General features: G+C 39.7%; 2 protein-coding genes across 2 annotated transcripts; both read right to left on the reverse strand.

The window, feature by feature from the left end:
* Positions 1-391: 391 nt before the first annotated feature.
* Positions 392-10,462, reverse strand: def6c (DEF6 guanine nucleotide exchange factor c). Its single transcript, XM_006780790.3, has 12 exons — positions 9,964-10,462; positions 9,183-9,323; positions 7,725-7,907; positions 6,859-7,089; positions 6,622-6,768; positions 6,438-6,546; positions 4,389-4,618; positions 3,619-3,726; positions 3,201-3,367; positions 2,880-3,078; positions 2,690-2,780; positions 392-1,447 (listed from the first exon to the last, which is right to left on the reverse strand). The coding sequence occupies exons 1-12, from the start codon at positions 10,057-10,059 to the stop codon at positions 1,245-1,247; spliced, it is 1,905 nt and encodes a 634-aa protein (XP_006780853.1). The 5' UTR covers positions 10,060-10,462; the 3' UTR covers positions 392-1,244.
* Positions 10,463-13,114: 2,652 nt separating this feature from the next.
* Positions 13,115-14,209, reverse strand: LOC118454131 (tetraspanin-7). The gene has a single exon (XM_035907605.2). It carries the CDS (start codon positions 14,207-14,209, stop codon positions 13,115-13,117), a length of 1,095 nt encoding a protein of 364 aa, XP_035763498.2.
* Between the last annotated feature and the right edge of the window lie 5,125 nt (positions 14,210-19,334).

Below are 19,334 nucleotides of genomic sequence, written 5' to 3' on the forward strand. Positions count from 1 at the left end.
TATAACAGGTTGGGTTTTGTCCTCTGAGTTGAGCCTTTGGTTGCAGTTTATTGAAGAATTTCCTCTAAAGTAGCTATTGATGAAGATTTAAAGTCCTGTTTATATACAGAAATATGCTTTAGTTCATGTTTTTTTTACATGTCTGCCTCAGTGGATCAATAGAAGATCTGGCACAGGAAACTAGATGATGAAAAAAGGGTACGAATACACATATATATCTATATCTATATAGATACAGATATACACACACACACAGGTTGCAACGTAGTATTTTAATTTTTTCTTAGCATTTCTTTAAAGTTTTGGTGCAAAAGAATACCTGCATTTGTGTGTAAAGAAATGTTACATATATACTAAAAACAGTTGGAAAAAAGAACTACAAATTTGGAAAGGAATTTATTCATGTTCTTACTCATAGATGGAGTACATGGTTTAAAAAACACTGAGGAAACAGATATGAGGCAGCTGTATCAACATAAAAACATTAATACAGTTAAAAATGAATAAAAAGTTGCACGCTTAAACTTATTTCTCTACAGTTTGTACAATTAATCCATGTAACAATAGGTTCTCTCTTAATATAGTAGTTAATTAAAATATTTTTACATAAAAATACATTTTTAAGTACTCTCCGGTGGAAGTCTGTCGTGGCTTATGTTTCTAAATGACACAACCATAAAGCAGCCCACAGAATAGGAAATGTCTTTGATAAGTGAATGTTGGCTCCCATTATGGCCTGTTAAGTTATTGCAAAAATAATTTACTGCATAATATGTCAGATTAGAACATGTTATAAGCACAAAACTGAAGGGGAAACAATAAAAACAAAAATTAAAAAACAAATACTAAATTAAGTTAAAGGATATTTCTTACTATACTATATAATTGTATAATGTTGCGTTTGATTGCAAAAGAAAACCCACCAAGAAAAAAAGAAAGAAAGAAAAAGAGAGAATAGAGTTTAATTTATTCAAAACACATTCTGGTCTTTTATTTAAGCTGTAGCGAGATTCAAATGGAGAAAAGAGAAAGAAAAATATTACAGATTTGTTTTATTAATCATGAATAAACTTTATTATACACAACTCTAAATTTCAGTTGGTCTTAGTCAGATGTGTTCTTAACTAAATCCTGCAACACTGTGCTCGCTGCCATCACTTTATATCTTAGTGTGCAATTCAAATATATACTTATTACAAAATTTTTCCCCCTTAACTCTCAACTCGCGTTTTTAAAATGTCTGATCATATTTGTCCGTTGACTTCTGTCTGGGCCTCGAACGATTCATCAGACAGGTTGGCAGCCTCCAACTGATGCTCCAGACTTTCATCATCGCCTCTATTCTGATCAACTCTTATCTTAAACTTAGTGATGAACTCATTACTGGCCAGCGCGCCCTCCTTTTTAGGGCATGTGCGCTTTGATAATAGGCGGCTTTCCAGTCGCTCTGCAAAGAAAATTAACAAAACATTTCTTATTTGGTGAGCTTGTTAACAAATTTTAGTTCAGTTTTGCTGAAAGTTATAGCATGCATCAGGTAAGAAGCAATTGGTTTTTAAAAAGCATATACATTCCCCAAAACATTTTTATTATGTGCATTTTGGAGAATAAAAGATTGTACACAATTTCCCTTTTTAAAGTAAAAAGATTATTCAAGTCTAATTCTTACTTATTCAGTAGATTAAAGTATTGAAACATCATTATTCATAAAATATGCACATTACAAATTAAAGTTATTCAAAAATTACTCAAGTACTTACTCCAGTACTCACATTATTCAAGTAAATTTAATTTTTGCCAATGTAATGTCACATAAAATCTTAATCTGAATAAGGGATTTGAACCCCACACAGATGAGAGCTTAGCAGTGAAGCTGTCTTAAAATTTGAGTTATAAAGTCAGAAGTTATCACTGACAGAGATCCATGTTCTTTTAACATAAGAAAGAATATTTGCTGAAATTGACATTAATCCAAGCCCTTAAAACGCCATTTTGGATTAAGCATTTCCTTTTAAAAAAGTCTTCAATGAGCAGGAAGCTCCAGTACTAAAAAAATCCTACTGGCGAAGGATGAGTGACTGACAAGTCCAGTATGTGAAGTTTAACTACAGTCTAAGCTTCTGAGAAGCTTCTTCAGTTCTCTGAAGAAGCTTCTTGAATGAGAGGTGAAACGCTCTTCAAGAAACTTAAAGAAGTCCAGATTCTTTTCTTTCCAAGCTCCTTAGACTACGATGACCTCAACGACTGAGAACCTTAACAGACAGTTCTTCCCTTCAATCCTCATGCCTGATTTCAAAACACCAAGATGGCAGTCGTGAAAACACTCATCTTGAGTATTCATGGGACTACGGTGAGGTCACTTATGCCTCTCATGATGCTGTCCCAGACTTCAAAGCAGTATAAAACATGTTTGCAGCCTGTAACAACTGTGCATGCGGTTATTTTTCGTTTTAAGATTTCCGTGTTTAAATCATAATAAGATTTAGTTTTAATTTTAATTACCTTGAGGCGAGTCAGATTCTTTCATTCGAGTCACTGAACTGGATCTCTTGACATGTTTGAGGGTAGGTGCCTTTTGTAGCATTTTAATGCAATTATCTGACAGATTATATGGTCTACGCTGTTATTAACTGTACTAACACTCTGTTCCAGAAGTCTGTGCTGCAAAGAGGCAAAGTGAATACCGCACCTGCAGGAGTAATGGGGGTCATCAGTCGGTTCAGCTGGATGTTCCAGTGCCGTACATGTTGACTGGCATTCCTCAGCCTCTCCTGAACCTCCTGGAAACAAAAATCATGCAGGCATCCTCATCAGTGTTGTTTTAGAAGAGCACTAAATAAGATGCTGCTCACAAAGCCAGTCAAAACAAACTTGTTCACCTCCAGACGCTGGTGGCTTCTTTGGCGAGATGCCTGCAGATCCTGGAGCTCCTGAGAGGCAGAGTTGAGGGCTGAGGGGGTGTCCTCATCGGGACTGCCATCTGACAGCTCCTGTATGGGGCTGAGGTTTTGCATTGTACGTTGCTGCTCCTGGAGGAGCTGGAAATGTTTCCTCTTTTCATCTTCAGCCTGCAGCAACCTGAAGGAGGGGAGAAAGGGAAGAAGCAATTGAAAATGTTAATACTTCTCATGGATATCTCAGATCTCCATCACAAATAAAATAATAAAGGGCCATAATAAGAGTTAGAAATCCATTGTTACCGCTCAAGCTCCAGTCTGGCCCTCTCCTCCTCCAGCCGAGCCTGGATCTCCATATTAAGGGCAACTTCCAGCTGCTGCTGTGTCAGCTCCAGCTCCCTGATCCTCTTCTTCTGTTGTTCAGCCTCCTTTTCCTTCACCTGCATCTCAGCCTGCATGCTGTCTTTTATCTATGCACACACACACACACACACACACACACACACACACAGTTACATAAACAGATGCACCAACAGAGCGGTATAAACTGACCTATTCCTGAATCACCTTTTTCTGGACTGTCATAACCATTTTTCCAAATCATTAAAGACTAGGTGTGAATTTTATAACGACAGTCAACATTTTGCTGCAGTTCTCAAAGATCAAAGTCAAGGAGAAAAGACTGTACATAATTGGTGTCAAGTGGAAAACTTTTTTTTACCATCTCAGCCTCTTTCAGCTGTCTTTCCAGTTCCATCTGCACCTCCCTCTGCTTCCTCCGCTCTCTCTCTTCTGCCTCCCTTCGGCGAGTTTCCAGTTCCCGTGCATGCTGTGAAACAGATGAAAAAGCCATTGTTTGGTTTGTGTTTTCACCTCTATCCAGCAGGTGACACTAGGCCATCAGCTTCGAGGTTCAACGTATTGTGCTTTTAGCGGTGCTCTTCTTGATAACTTGGTTGTAGTAAGTGGGTATTTGAGTTCATGTTGCTTTCCTTACAGCTGTAAGTAATCTGCTCATTCCGCTTTTGATCTTTGGCACCAACAAGTGATTTTTTTCCCAGAGAAGTGCTGCTCACAGGAGATTTCCTCCATTTCAGACCATTTTCTATAAACCCGTTAGATGGTTGTACAGTTTCTGAAATACTCAGACAAGCCTGTCCGACACAAACAACAATGCATGTTCAAAGTCATTTAAATCCACTTTGACCTTCAGCAGGTCGTCTTATTAACGTATACAAGCCTAAATGCACTGAGCTGCTGCCATGTGATAGGCTGATTAGGTATTTGACCTAATGAGGAGCTCAACAGGTGTATCTAACAAAAATGTGGCCAGTGAGTGTACATGGTACTTTTTAAATGGACAAAATGAACTGCACTGGCAGCTGCCCAGTGCCACTATGAATTAGTTAAATAATCACTATCACGGATAGTTTGGTGCATGATGTAATTAAATAAATATTACAAAAAAAGATTCTTATAGACCTCACTTACCTTGATAATGTTTTCAATCTCCAAGTCCTGTTTGTCTTTCTCTTTTTCTGTCTTCTCCGTCTCATGGATAGTCAAGTCATCAGATTGGCTGCCCCTGCTGCTGCAGCTGCTGCGGGCGCTCCGGCTGCGTTCCCGCTGACTGTTTTCCCGCTGGATCCGTCTCTTCAGTTTGAGTTCATGGTGAAGGGAAGACTTTCCCTCACTCTGAAGACGGAGGGCAGTTTGAATGGCTGAATAGTGAAAGAATACATAAAAGTAGTAATGAAAGTTTGTTGCCTTGCTATAGAAAATAATATATTAAAACAATTAAAAAACAATATATTCCTTTTATAGCTTCCCTCAGAAAAGACTTCTTGCTATGAGTTGCATCTTAGCAAACCCTCATTATCACCTTCATTATCACCTGGATCAGCTGCCACACTATCATTAATCTTTGCAGACACCACATTTGCTGCTATAAATAGAATGAACAGCCTACGAACAAAGCAAAGATACGAACTACATGTACACTTTGTTTTTACATGAGAAAGCCATGGCAGCATTCTTTCATGAAAAAAAAAAAAAGATGTGTCTCAGTGTTACAAGACAGAGCTGTAAAAAAAAAAAAAAAAGTTATGTCCACTTTAACCCAAACTTTGTACTTCTTTGTCTTTTTTTGTAGAAGAGGTGTTTTGTGCCCCTCTGTCAGTGACCTCTTTTCAAATTACCAAGCTGTCTGAACCTATTATTCATGAAATGTGGCTTCTTATCTCAGTCACAATCGTAGGCAAACACAATTTGTTATTACAGGAAGCAGTAACTCACCAGTTAAATCTCATTTAGTATCAACAACCTCCATCACACCTTTTCTTGCAGCTGTTTAAGAGACTTGCATAACCTAAAATCATGATGCTCCCTGCACCATGCTTAATAGTGTTGTGCAGTGTTTTTGGTCATTGCTTCTTTTTTCTCAACTCTTAAAACTCCTTCTGATAAAAGGAGAAAGTCCTGGATTTTCTCCATTTGCAGACAGCTGCATTCTATAATGCTTCTTGTGGAAGTTAATGGCACTGAGTCATGGTTGAAAGCAGTTTTTATATAGTTACCAGACTTGTAGAGTTAGGTCCAAAATTTGTTGGACAGAGACCATTTTTGTGCTTTATCTCTGTCCAACACCACAGTAGATTTTAAATTAAACAATCAAGACGTGACTGAAGTGCAGACTTTCACCTTTAATTCAAAGGTTTTTGAAAAAATAATGCATTAACTCTTTAGGAATTACAGCCATTTTTAAACACAGTCCTCCATTTTCAAATGCTCAAAAACACCAATTGACTAAAAAGCAGTTTCAGTGAGTCCCCTTGTTATTTTATGACAAATAAAGCAGACATAATATCTGTAATTTTAAAGAGGAGACCCAAAGAGATATCAGTGCAAAAGAAGGAGGCCATCATTAGGCTAAAAACCTAAAATACACCTATCAGAGTATAGGTAGCGATATCACTGTTAAAGTCTGTAATCAAGAGGTGCCTTCATGAATGGAAATACAGAGAGCTTACAACAAGGTCCAAAACACTGGTTACGCTCAAGAACTGGAAGGTCAGGTTAAACATTACTAAGAATCTAAAAGAGCCTGCACAGTTATGAAAAATATTGTAAAGATGAAATTGAGTTTAACTTGGACATGTAGACAACGTCCTCTGTCAAACATGGTGGAAACAAAGAACTGAATCACTAGTGTTTATTGAAGGTGTGACTGCTGGTAGAAGTGGCAAGATGAATTGTGGAGATAATGACCCAAAACATCGAGGGAAAACTATTTTAGCATTATTGAGTCTGGCTGTAACTGTGACTTAGTCAACATTTTATAAGCTTCAGCTGACTTCTGAAAGTTTTCTTAATCACTGGCAAAAGAAACACAAATAATTAGCAACCAATGAAACAGAGATTGTTTGACAAGTGGCCTCAATATATCTGAAAGATCCTGGAATTATTTATATACACTATGATAAGCTTCAGTACATTTCAACTACACTAAACCAATGAGCACACACATTATAAGTTACACACCTTGAGTCCACTCCACTTTCTGTTTCTGGTCAGGTGCGCTCATCTCATAGGTTTTACTATGGGTTTTCACACAGAACAGACAACGCTTTCCCTCCCTGTCTGGAATAGACTGAAACAGAAAAATGTGTGTAAGTCACAGCGTTGGTTGGTGAAGAGTTAAACATGCTGAGTTTTCCTCACTAACCTCTATGACACAGTTCTGATCCAGCTGGATCTCCCCTCTCTTGTCTTTTAAGTCCTCGCTGACATAGTAGGCCATGGAGGAGGGCTTCAGCACAAACCAGCGCTCAGTCCAATTCCTACGCACATGCCCCTTTTTCCACATGTAACCCTGCAAAACAAGGGATCGATTGAAGAACAAAGAAAGACAAAAATGTCAAGGGAGCAGTCAAATAGGCTCCAGTGACACAGCACAACTCACTCTCTTGAGAACGCTGTGATAGATCTCCAGGAACACCTCATCTAAAGCCAGGCTGAAGGCCTCAGCGCTGGTGACGCTCAGCAGCCGGCCTGCACTCATATCCTCCAGGAAGGTCCACACGGACATTCCCTCTTCCCACACTGTAGCATCCTGCGATAGTAAGTCCTCCATGGGCTTCCCATCCCACTCCTCGCTCATCGCAGTGGAGATTTTCTTGAGGAGATACTCCACCTAGAAGCATTCAAATATTTGTATATGAAACTTTTTGCACATCGCGAAAACCAAATATTAATGGCACCGACAATGCAAATACTGACTCAACGCAGATTGTATTCTGTGGTTTTGTGATATCACTCTTCATGAGGAGCTCACTGAGTGACTTCTACAGAAGCCGTTTATTTTTATCTCTGTCGACAGGAAACCAAAAGTATTATGGAGGAAGTGCAGGAAGAGCCTCATTAACTAACTTACTTGCACTTGTATTTTCCTACTGAGAAAATCTTTAATGTCCTAACTCTGTCATCACACACAAATTATATTTCTTTTTGGGTATAGCAGTGTCTAAAAACTACAAGTGTTGCTGGTGTTTGTTCCTCTAACTCTCTAAAATTGTTTTTTTTAATTGGCCGGATTTCTTTTAAATCAAAAGTGAATTGTTTAACTTTTTGTACAATGTGTGTCCATTTTTGCATTTATAGCATACAAATGACTTAAAAAATAATTACTGTGGATTTGAGCCTTTTCAAGAAAGCCCTAATGAATCAGGCCTCAAGCAGTTGCCTAAAATAAAATCCTCTCCAACTTTAAGTGTTTCTACAAATTCTCAGTGAACACATTTCACTCTCCTTACTCTTCATAACTGTTACCTCCTCTGGTATCATCACCAGTGGGTATCGGTCCTCTGACAGAAGGTTGAATAAACAGAAGAGCTTGAAGCAGTCCCTTTCCGATAGCAGTGTCCCCTGTGGCACCCTTCTGAAGTTCTTCTTCATGGTCATTGTCCAGCACAGGTCATCAAATTTCTCCTTATCAAACATCCCCTTTTTGACCTGGAAATGCAAAACTGGAAATGCTCTGAACTGAAACTAAAATTGCACTTTTTAAAACAGTTTTACAAAAGATTATTTGTTTCCTGAGGGGTGCGTTACGAAGGAAGTTCAACACTGCCTGGCTTTCTTATCATGACACTGGTTATCATCTTTCTCGATTAACTCACGCTTTCTGCTTCAATCTCTGTGCACACTTATATAAAATGGGACTCGACTGAGCACTGCGTACTGCAGTCAGAAGAAACGGGTTACAAAGATCTCTAAAGTTTATATAAATATAAGAGTAAAACACAACACTGCTGCTGCAAACATCACATCACTATAAGACTGGACTCTCACACACATCACATCACCACATGCACTCTGGTTTTTCTTCATGCACACTTCCTATAATTTATAATCTCTTTCTGCTATTTGCACATTTTTACTGTAAATTTCTAAGTCAAATCTGTAAATTTTGTAATAACCTGTAAATTGTAAATACTGTAAAACCACTGTCATCTAATGGTCGGGCATTGCATTGCACAGCTACAAGCAATTCACCTCATGTCATACTGTGTATGGTTGTGTGTGTGACAAATAAAATTTGAATTTGAAATAAGACTGATTGCTTCAGAAGATCATTAAGTTACAATAACTCAGCTACAACTCTTAACAGTGTAAAAAAAGGACTTCAGCAGCATTGGCATCAAGCATAAAAATATCACCAGCTGAGTACATGGAAAATCCTGTGACAATGTGACACACATTTCCACTGCTATGTTGCTAGTGAGGTGCACTCATTTTGTTAGATACACCTGTTTGGCTTCTCATTAACACATATTTAATTAGCCAGTCACATGGCAGCAGATCAATGCATTTAGGCGTGTAGATATGATTAATATATATATGATTATATAAGGGCTATATTTTCCTCATCTCAATAAATCTCTTAACAAGCCTCTTAACCAGTCCAAAACCAACAACTAGTCGGTTCTGAATTTCTTTTTAAGTTAGCCGGGTACTGTAGGTTTTTGCAAGTGTTACTCAAAACTGAATAATACTGCATGAAATGGGAATGTCTTTCAACTGCAGATCGGCACACAGTACTGCACGATCAGCTGGCAAGCAATGTAAACATAAACTTAAGTTAATGATCATGGTAATGAAGGAGCATGAGATCGAGGGTGAAGGTACTGCTCAGTGATGTGTTCGTAAGAGTTTTGAACAACATAAATACGAGTATAACTGCAGCTGAAGGAAAACCCTTTGCTTAGATTGTATTTTTTACATTACCTTATCCAGTATGTATTTGCTGAGGTAGGGCATGTAGCCATGATTAGACACTGGTCCATCATCATCATCCTGGAAATGCTGCTCCAGAGCAACGGGATCATGTGGGATGTTCAACACTGTGTACAAGTTGTGGGACAGCACCTGGAGAATTCAGACATTAAGCATAAGTGGATGGATAAAACTAAGCACAACTCCCGCACACTCCCTTGTTTCTTCACATATCAGCAAACAAACGCTCACAAGCACAGGCAGCTAGTCACCAGTGAGTAAGCATGTCAGGGCAGCTTTCTGCTATTTCCCTGGATTCTTCTAACCAAGGGGGGGTCAGTTAGGCATGTAGGGAGTGGAGGGAAAGCAAGTTATCAGGCAAAATGAAACCTACCGAGGGGAAAAGAAGGCAAAACATAATATTCGTCTTTTATTTAAAAACCCTGACAATTTTGTGTGGTATCAAGGCCATGATAAGGTTGGACTTTCACCTCCACTTTGAACAGGCTAAACGTCTGTTAATGTCTGAAAAGATCTGGATTTGAGTGCGAGCTTTTAATCTGTCTGCGTGTCTCATGTTCCTCTGATTACAACACGAATTCACGCACAGTATGCCACCACACGTACACACAACTACGTTTGAGTTCTGACTTTAGACAGAGTCGAAGTGATGACCAAAGTAAAACTGCAAGAATATAAAGCGTTTGTGTTTGTCTCTGTGCTCTGTCCAGCGGACGCCCCTCGGTCTCAGTTTCCTGATCTTAAAAACGTCTCGCACTAAAATTCTCCTTACCTTTAACTGCGACTTGGAAACTTTCCCGCACTTCTCCACGTCCAGCGACGTGAAAGCGTACCAGATGGACTTCAGGAGTTCGGATTTTAGGTCCATTTTTTGGAGACCGCCGGGAACGCGCAAAACTACATTTCCGAAGCGGTGCGCAGCGGCTTTTTACGCAGCCACGGGTGAGCGCCCGTGTGGTGAGAACAGCCAAGCAAAATGTGGAGCAGAGCACTCACTGCGGTGCAAACGACAAAGGCCCAAAGTATCAGATGTGGTGCAGACTTAAAGAGGCGGAGAGCCGAAACAAAACCTGGAGCACCACACGGTCCTCCTCCCTTCTCATAATTCAACAAAAACGATTTAAAATAGTGGGGAAAAAAGCAGACATGAATAGATCTCGACAGTGTGAATACATTTACGTGATGATTTCACACTACATGTATTCACAGAACTGTATCTAAGGTATTTCTCCTGAGAGGCTGGGCTCCTGAATTCCTCAAAGCACTGCCAAAAACCAAAACCAAAGAGGAGGAATCCTGTTGTTATCCGATTCAGGAGACTTGCTAAAGGACACACCCATCTTGGTATAGAGCACAAGGCCACATTTGTTTGAGGAGGTTAAAAATCTTAAAGGTTTGGGGGTGCCACAATATGTAGCCTGTGGCAAGGCTGAAGCACTTGAGCTTAATATTAGTAGTAGCAGTAAATGTTTTATTATTTAGCTCAATGACTACGGATTATTTTTCCACTTTTCATGTTGTGTTTATGTGCATAACTTGCAGACATTTATTTTTGTATTTGGTGAGCCTTTGATTTCATGCAATGGCGTTAAAAAAATCGTGTATGCTGGGTTCAGACCTTTGATTCAATTCAAATGGACTAGAAATAGAGCATAAAAAGTTTGGCGTTTGTCTGAATTCAGGTGTCCAAATCTCTCTCAGAGCTCCTCTTTGGTTTGATTAAACTGGAGGCATGGCCTAACCTCGGGCAAAATAGGATACAACAAGCACAGCCTAATCAGACAGAAACCTTATTAGAGCACAATGTAGGCTAATCAATAGCATAATTAGGTCATGAAAATGGTTGTCATTGTTCAGAGGTCATAGCCTAAAGTCTCTCTACATCTAACAGTCATAGATGTTGGTTTTAAGGTAAATGTAGGGGTAGAGTATGAAAGACTTGATCACAATTTCCATTTCCATAATTTATTATTTTGTGCTCCATAGACCAATCGATGCTGGCTCAGGGTGCTCTGTTTCATCGCTCTCAGCTGTGCATATGTTGTATATGCTGCACTCTGTTATCTCCCTTCAAGGGCAGATCTAATCACCATCGTCTCAGGTGCACAGCAGAAATGAGATGTCACTCAGTTAGCAATAATTCAGATTTGCGTGGCCAGAGGTCCCAGCCATGATCTACTTCTCAATGCAACGAGAATTTCCTGCTTTGGCACACCTTCAGCATGACCTTCCCAACGAAATAAAGACATAGAGCTGCTTCTATAGCTCTTTAAAATGCATGCAAACGGTTCCCACATTAAAGATGAAGGCTATAAATCAACATTAAAGAGAAAGAAAAACACATTCGAACCCCAAAGAGCTTCACAACATGTTTATTATGCATGAATTCTTCATTACCAGAATTTATACATTTAGCATAATCGAGGATAGCAGACTGTGGCAATCAACATTATATCCCATATTTAGGCAAGTGTTTTCTTTGTTTATTTTTTACATAAATAGTTTACAGAGTAGGTCATGCTTGCTTGCAGAGCTGGCAATCATATACCAGTTATGCATTATTAAATAGGGAACGTTTATCATATATTACATTAATAAGAACAATAAAAAGGAAGAAATGAGGAGATGCACCATAACGAGAAGGCTGAAAGGGTTTCATATAATTTCAGTGCATAGTAATACTAAAACATGTACAATAAAACACATTCACGTTCATCTTATTGAAATACTTTCTTTATAATGTTGCATATGTCTCACGAGTATAATGCTAAGCTGAAAATCTAAGAAGAAGAGCAAGACAAATGTTTATATAACCCAACTTTTTGCTGTTGCTTGTTGTTTCATGCCAGTAGTGTGTGTTTCTAGTCATACCTTTCAATGATGTGCTTTGGAACAACACAGTGACATCTGGAAGAAACTGTTTGAAAGCAGTCATAATTTAATAAACTCTCTAACCAAAGCTCTCGACACAGTGGAAATTAGTACGCACTACTGGGTGTAAAAACAACACAAAATACCAGACAGTAATATTAATCTCTTTTTAAAGCACCAAAACCAGCGCAGAGTGATCTCTGAGATGGGAAAACTAAATGAAGTAGATACAAACATCTGTGAGCACAGCCAGACTAAACGATCAAAGTGGAAAACAGCTGGTGAACATTCCTGTGCATTTAGGACTGAGGTGTGCCAGAGGTGAAAAGGTCCAAGGATCAAGTATGTAACACAGAGAGGTATATTATTTCATGCCATCATTTAAATATTTCTTAATTAATTCATACAGCAAAAAGGAGAAAATGTCTCACTGTACTGCCACCGGGTGAGATCTGAAGTCTGTTACGCAAACCCACTTGTTCCTACGCTGTTGCATGTAGCACAAAAAACCTTACATGAGAAGACAACCTCCATTATTCATGCTGAGGCCAGTGAGTGTAATACAGCTGCAAAGGGAAAAGCGACGCACAAAAGTAGTAACTTGACTGAAACCGCTGAAGGATAATATAAGAAGAACATTAAAGTTGCAATATGCATTTTTTTCCTGTAATACTTCATCTTAAAGTAAATGTTAACTACACAATGATCAGTTTGGTAATCTATAGAGTGCTCAGCCCCAAGGTATTAAATTTTTCAGGAAAATGCCCAATTTTGCAATGCAAAGAGGAAAAAGAGCATATTGACTTCCCTGGCAGCTATCTGTAGCTTCCCTCATCTAGCTGTAAAGAAGGACAGTGAAGGAATTTAAGCAATGTGCTGGATTTCTGAACACAAGTTTGGACCTTCAACTGTTTTGTCAAAGAATCACGTGTCATATGTTTGAGTAACTTTTAGTGTTATATAAGTCCTACAAATTCCTGGGGGTTTTCAAACTTCACAACTCTATTAAACTCAAATGGCCAATCCACCAGCTAGCCTTAGTAATTAGAGTATTAATGTGCTACTACACGTCCATGCTGTCTCGGTGCCAGTTTATTGGCTAACAGACAAGCCAGGGCAATGCCTCCAATCTGTGTGAAGGCTAACCCCAGCACAGTAGCAGCAATATGGAAGACATTGTCATTGACCAAGCTGAAGACTTTGCGGAAGCAGCCATGCGGATGGATCCCCGCGGCAGCCACACCGTCACCGTCATCTGCCAGAAGAGGCCGATTCTTGCAACCCTTTCGCCTCACGCAGCAGCTGTCGGGCAAGGACACCGAGGTGCCGTTCTCAATGGGCAGGAAGTTCATATGCTGGATAGCCCAGTCAGACACAAGCCAGTCGCGCCAACCGTCAGCTCCACAACACTTCAGAGCCCTCTGAAGGCTGTCTAGAGCATCAGCACGGCCTTCATCCTCTGTGTAGCCCGCCACTGCTCGCTGTAAACCACTGCGAAATCCACCGGCAATTTCTTCACGGTAGAAGAGACCCGAGAGTCCTGCTGCCAAACCGGCTACAAGTGCAGCAAGCTGAAAGAAGCCGTAAGCCCTTAGCACGCAAGGCAGGTTTGCAGCCACCCCCAGGCAACCCAGGAAGCCCCATGCTGTGATGGCCGCACCTGTGGACAGAAGGATGAGCGGGGCATTGGGGTAGCGGTTGGCGGAGAGCATCATGTAGTCTGCCAGGGAAATTTGAGCCCACACACCCAGTGTGAAGATAGCCAGTCCAGCTGCCCAGAAGAGGCAGCTGAAGGCTAGAAGACCCAGACGCAAGAGGTGCATGACTCCCACGGAATGGCAGCAGGGTGGGCCAGCACCCACAGGTGGAGGAGCAGGGGGCGCCAGGGAGGCTTCTGAGCACACGGACAAGGAGAGACGCTGCTGTTGCTGCTGCCGCTGCAGGCTGAACTGCTCCTCTTGACCTTGGTATGGAGGCAGCAGGTAGCCAGGGATGGCAGAGGGTCGACGAGGAAGAGGAGGCGGAGTCAGCAGGTCAAGACTCCGTGAAGACAGTCGTCGCACAGCTAGCTGCTCATGCTCCCAGTCCAAAGCTTGTCTGCTGGGACTCGGCCGAGCCGACAGCGAGTCGTAAGGCAGTGCACTCATAATCCTGGCTTTATCTACTCACTTCTCTCTCCGTTACACTCTCCCTCTCTCCTCCTTTTTCTCCTATCAGTGCCTTCACCCTCGTCCTCCTGCAACACACACAGCTGTTCTCCCAAAGCTTTATGACTGTTTATTAATCCGCCACCAGCAGAACCATTGCCAACTGGACTGTAAATCACACTGATGGGTGCGCGTTGAGTCGTTATCTGCATCCGCAGCTGCCTTGTTTCCACCTTATTTATCTGTTTATTCTGAAGGTTCTTTCCACCTGCTTGGTCACCAGTCCTCCAAAGTCCTCCGCTGACAGTCACATCCCGACATCTATCTGTTCGCAGCTGCCCTGATCAAGAGAAGAGGTGATTGCAGAGGGAAATGACCGAGAATCAACCAATGCACACCCTCTCTCGGCGTGGAGGAGCCATCCCTTCGACTTTTACATTTTTCCATTTGTAGAATAAATGATTCCAGGATAAGAGCAGTAAAAGGTTATTTTTAAAATCTTAAAAGACCCTTAGGTACTACATATTGTTTTTTAAAATACAAACAAGGCTATTCTGCTTCATCAGGACTGCACTAGTGTTATTATTGTAGCACAAAAACACTGATATTTATGTATTTTAATGATGTTCAATAGAAAAACAAACATAAAAATATAAAGTGAGTAAAAGGCAAGCTAAAAATAGAAACCCACTACCTCACCTACTATTATTCTGCTTCAGTTAGTCTCCCATTAATATGACAGGGACATTTTTATTCTGGTGATTCCTGCTTGGCATGCCCTCTCCACCAATCACCTACCTGCCTAGTCAGAGCTAATGAAAACATCTCGGTTAATTAACCACATTCAACTTCCTCTTTTTATAAGGATAACCATAATACTGACATGATGACAGAGAGGGAATACCCAGAAAAAGTGGCAGGAGAAGACTGATCTCATTTTGTGGCAGTTTGGGATCTAAGCCAGTTTTGCTTTTTTTTCCTTCTTTTTTTTTTTTTACACATCGTTTTAAACTTCCCTGTTGAGGGCGCTTTTACATAATACAGGCTTATTTATTTATTTATTTTAATCAAAATTTCTGGAAGAGCCTTGGCCTTTTTAGTAATGAGCCTCTAAATTGTCCTAGAAATCTTTGCAGAGATAATGTTTCCCTAACGCTGATTTTTTTTAAACAATTCTTTAAATCTTAGAGAAATTATTTTGGTGTTTGAAATACTTTGACCAAAGTATAAAAAATTACAAAAGCTGTGGACTACATCCAAAAAGAAAAAAAAGAAAGAAAAAAAAGATTTGAATATTGTCGAATGTCGTTACCAAATTTTAGTGCGACTGAGATAAAGTGAGATTGGCTGGTGACTTCAAACATTTTGTAATTTATAGGATGTTAAAAATGGCCAAAAATCTACACACCACTTACTTCTTATAAAATATAAATCTTTTCATGTTTTTGACCATCTCGCCAAGTGGCCATCTGCACGCAGAGAGAAACATAACACAGCCAATCTCAGATCTCCTGGGATCTGTGGTGAGCGCAGGAATGTGACACACCTGTTTTGTCATGGCTGACGAGGCGAGCCGTGTGGTGTTGGAGGAAAGGAGGACCCAAAATGCAGGTGATGACTGATGATTCGAGTGATGTTTATTTACAGGGTAGTGTAGTGGCAAACAGGCAGTGAGGGATGACAGGGAACTAAAGAAACTTAAACTGGAAAAAACGAAATAACAAACCTGAGAACATACGAAACGGGGAGAGAGGCAGAGAGCCGCAGACGAGGGACAGGACACCGTGGAACACAGACAAACCGGCAACAGGCAGGAGAACACACAGGGCTTAAATACACACAGCAGTAATCAGGGGATGAGAGACAGGAGGGCAACACACCTGGAAGAAGTCAGAGCTGACGGGACGGGGGAAACGTAAACTGAACACACTCACACGAGACAGGGACCTTCAGAATAAAACAGGAAACTCAGACACAGAGAACCAGACAAGACACTGAACTAACTAAACAGACAGATTCACAAACAGACAGTGTGACACCATAAACAGACAGAACACAGAAGTGGGACCAGAGTAAGCACAGAACAGAAACCTAACAACCGGCAAATCATAACAGAATACATACTCAGGATAAACAAAAGCATAAAGAAACACGAAACACTGAGTCGGCAGACTCAGGACCATAACATGTTTACGCTTTTACAGATACCTTTGTTTGGGAACTATCCACAGACGAAATTAAAGAGGGGCCAGGCCACACTGATTAAAAAAACAAAACAAAACAAGTATTAGTGTTCATTTTCAAGTCAAAATTTGAAATTCCATTTTAAGAATAAAGTGGAAATAATGAAATTAGAAAGAAAGTCTTGTCACGGTCTAGGTGCGCAAATCATGTGGAGTAAAGATGGGGACCCAAAATTTGAGTCCCAAATGCAGATAAAGAGAGGCTGAAACTGAATCTTAACAAAAGGTAAGCTGAGACTAGAGCAACTAACTTCAACTGGGTGAAATTAAACACTAAGGGTGTGGTACATAAAGAACATAGAAAAACCTAAAACCTGGAACATAGAAGGAGCCAGACAGACAAAAAATGCACTAAAGGACAAAGGAAAACTGACAATATATAACAAATTTCCCACATGTGGGACTAATAAAAGTTATCTTATCTTGTCTTATATTCACATCAGGGTGATATAGGGAAGTGGAAACACAGGGGAACAAAGCTGGAATTAATAGACATAACGAGATGAGGGAAGCAAAATTGAACACACTGAACACAGGGCAAGAGACTAGCACGATAAAACAGAAAACACACTGAGAAGAAGACACGCTTGACACTGGGGCAGTCAGAGAAACAGATATAAGAACAAAACAGACAGGAGAAAAGACCAAACAAGATAAAACATGAAGACATGAGTGTCTAAACATGAAGCGCGGAACACAGGGGAGGTATGGCAACAGAAACCTGAAGATTAGAAAATGTACATTGCTAACATTAGCTAAGATGGCTAATCAAGTTGTTTCACAAATTTATCTACATGAGGCAACTTTGTAGAGCATATAGCAACCATGGCAGTTGTTTGACATCAGGTTTAATCTCCACAGTTGGACTTTTTTCTCAAAAAACTTTCAACTGTATTCTCAAAATGAACACTAAGATTTTTTTTCTTAATTCGGCTCTAATGCTCAGCTGCAGATGTCACTCATTGCTTTTACATATTTCAACTCTTTAGTGTTAGCTTTTTGGCTATCACTTTGTTGTGTTTTTGAACCATGAAGTGACCATATTAGGATGAAAGAGTGGAGTGCTATAATATGCGCTAATGCTAGCAATCTTTAACTTTAGCGGTACAAAGCACAGATACACAGACAGCATCTGCTAAGTAGTGCTAGAATTTCACTCACCACTAGTGAAGCTTTTTGGATGGTCTGGACCACAAAGTAAGCATCATATATGCCATTACTAAAGGACGACAACACCACATACAAATAAGAAAGTTCCAGGTCAGTCACTTAGTGTTATGTAAACAATTTCTAAATTTACTTTATTTTGAATTACTTGATCAAAGTTAATTATGATCATTTTTTTTTTGACCTTATAATGTGACTCTGCTTAATCAATGGTCATGGCAATTTGCATATTAATGATAAAGGAACTGACCTCACAGACCATTGTTCATTGAGTAGGCTAGGTTCAGTTGTTGTGCAAATGTCCTGTTTCTAAGATTGGGGAAACCTGCAGTCAGCTGAGACTGAAGAAGATTCTCCCACTGAAAACGCTACAGATGTATAGAAAGAACCTTTTGGGATTTACTTACCTGGATGATTGAGCATGCATCAAGACGCGGCTCTGCTTACCAAATTTTCTGTTTTTTTGGTGGGAAAAGAGAGAGAGAAAAAAAGAAGAAAAGAATCAAGAACAAAAAACAGTATAATTAAAAAAAAAATCAAAAGAAAATAAATTAGGTACAACAACAGCGCAACATCTCAACAGAGATAAATGGTACTAATATAGCAATATATTATAATGTAATAATATACAGTTCTCCTTTTGAACACGCTTTTTCGAACATCAACAGTTTTCAAGATATCATTGTCAAATTTTATGTGATGGTAGATACGACACTGATTTAATTTTGGGAAAATTGGTCAAAGGTCAAGGTCAAAATCAATAAAAACTTTATATTACCCACACAGAACAAACAGCACACAGCTAGAGGGAGAACACAACCAAGAGCGAGGGAAATCTGAGACAATATATACACTGAGGGCAATGAGGGAACAGGAAGTTATAAAGCTTACACTAATTACAGACTAAAGAGACAGGGAACGCAAAATGGAACACGGTGCACATAGGCCTATCAAAACATAACAGGAAGACACTAATACTGAGACCAGCATTAACATATGGAAACTTGACATAAAGACAGAAGTTAAAACAGACAGAGACAAGACTAAAAAAAATAGAAGAGGAATACCAAAAGGGAATTAACCAATCTATCAACTAAGTAATCAGAAAACTAAGGGCACAGAAAACAGGATTCATCATAAGCCCAGGAAAATAAATATAACACTATAACCAGAAGACATAATAATACACAATATAGAGAACACAACATCAAAAATACTAAACCAGAAAACCCCAAATATTCAAGAAGCTCAAAAACAGGGACCAAGGAAATTTCATTATCCACTGTTGCATTGATATGACAGCATATATTTTTCTTGGTGCACAGGAGGGCAAATCAGATTTATGGGAGGGTTCAGGCTTTTGCCACACTTACTTAATTTGTGGCAACCCACCCATGACACCCACAAGAACAAAGAGGCTACATGCATGGAGGCGGTTCACAGTCTGAGATTGTGTTCTTAAGAGTTCTTCTGAACTGCATCGATGCAGAGAGCATCCTCACAAACTTCACAACAGCCTTGTACCATAGCAGAAAATTTACATGAAGTTATGGAAAATTTTCCAATGTTTTAAAATAGACACCAAACACCATTAGTTCTCAGTTAGTGTATGAGGAACTCTACCAGAAAATGAACTGGACAGACTGCTTTTTACCACAGACAGCTGGAGCTGTGTGAAGGAAATTAGGTTATGCTTATCATCTTTATAACACCAT

The sequence above is a fragment of the Neolamprologus brichardi genome, chromosome 17 (genome assembly GCF_056152115.1).
Source record: "Neolamprologus brichardi isolate AB-2024 chromosome 17, ASM5615211v1, whole genome shotgun sequence".
In the NCBI taxonomy this organism is placed as follows: Eukaryota; Metazoa; Chordata; class Actinopteri; order Cichliformes; family Cichlidae; genus Neolamprologus; species Neolamprologus brichardi.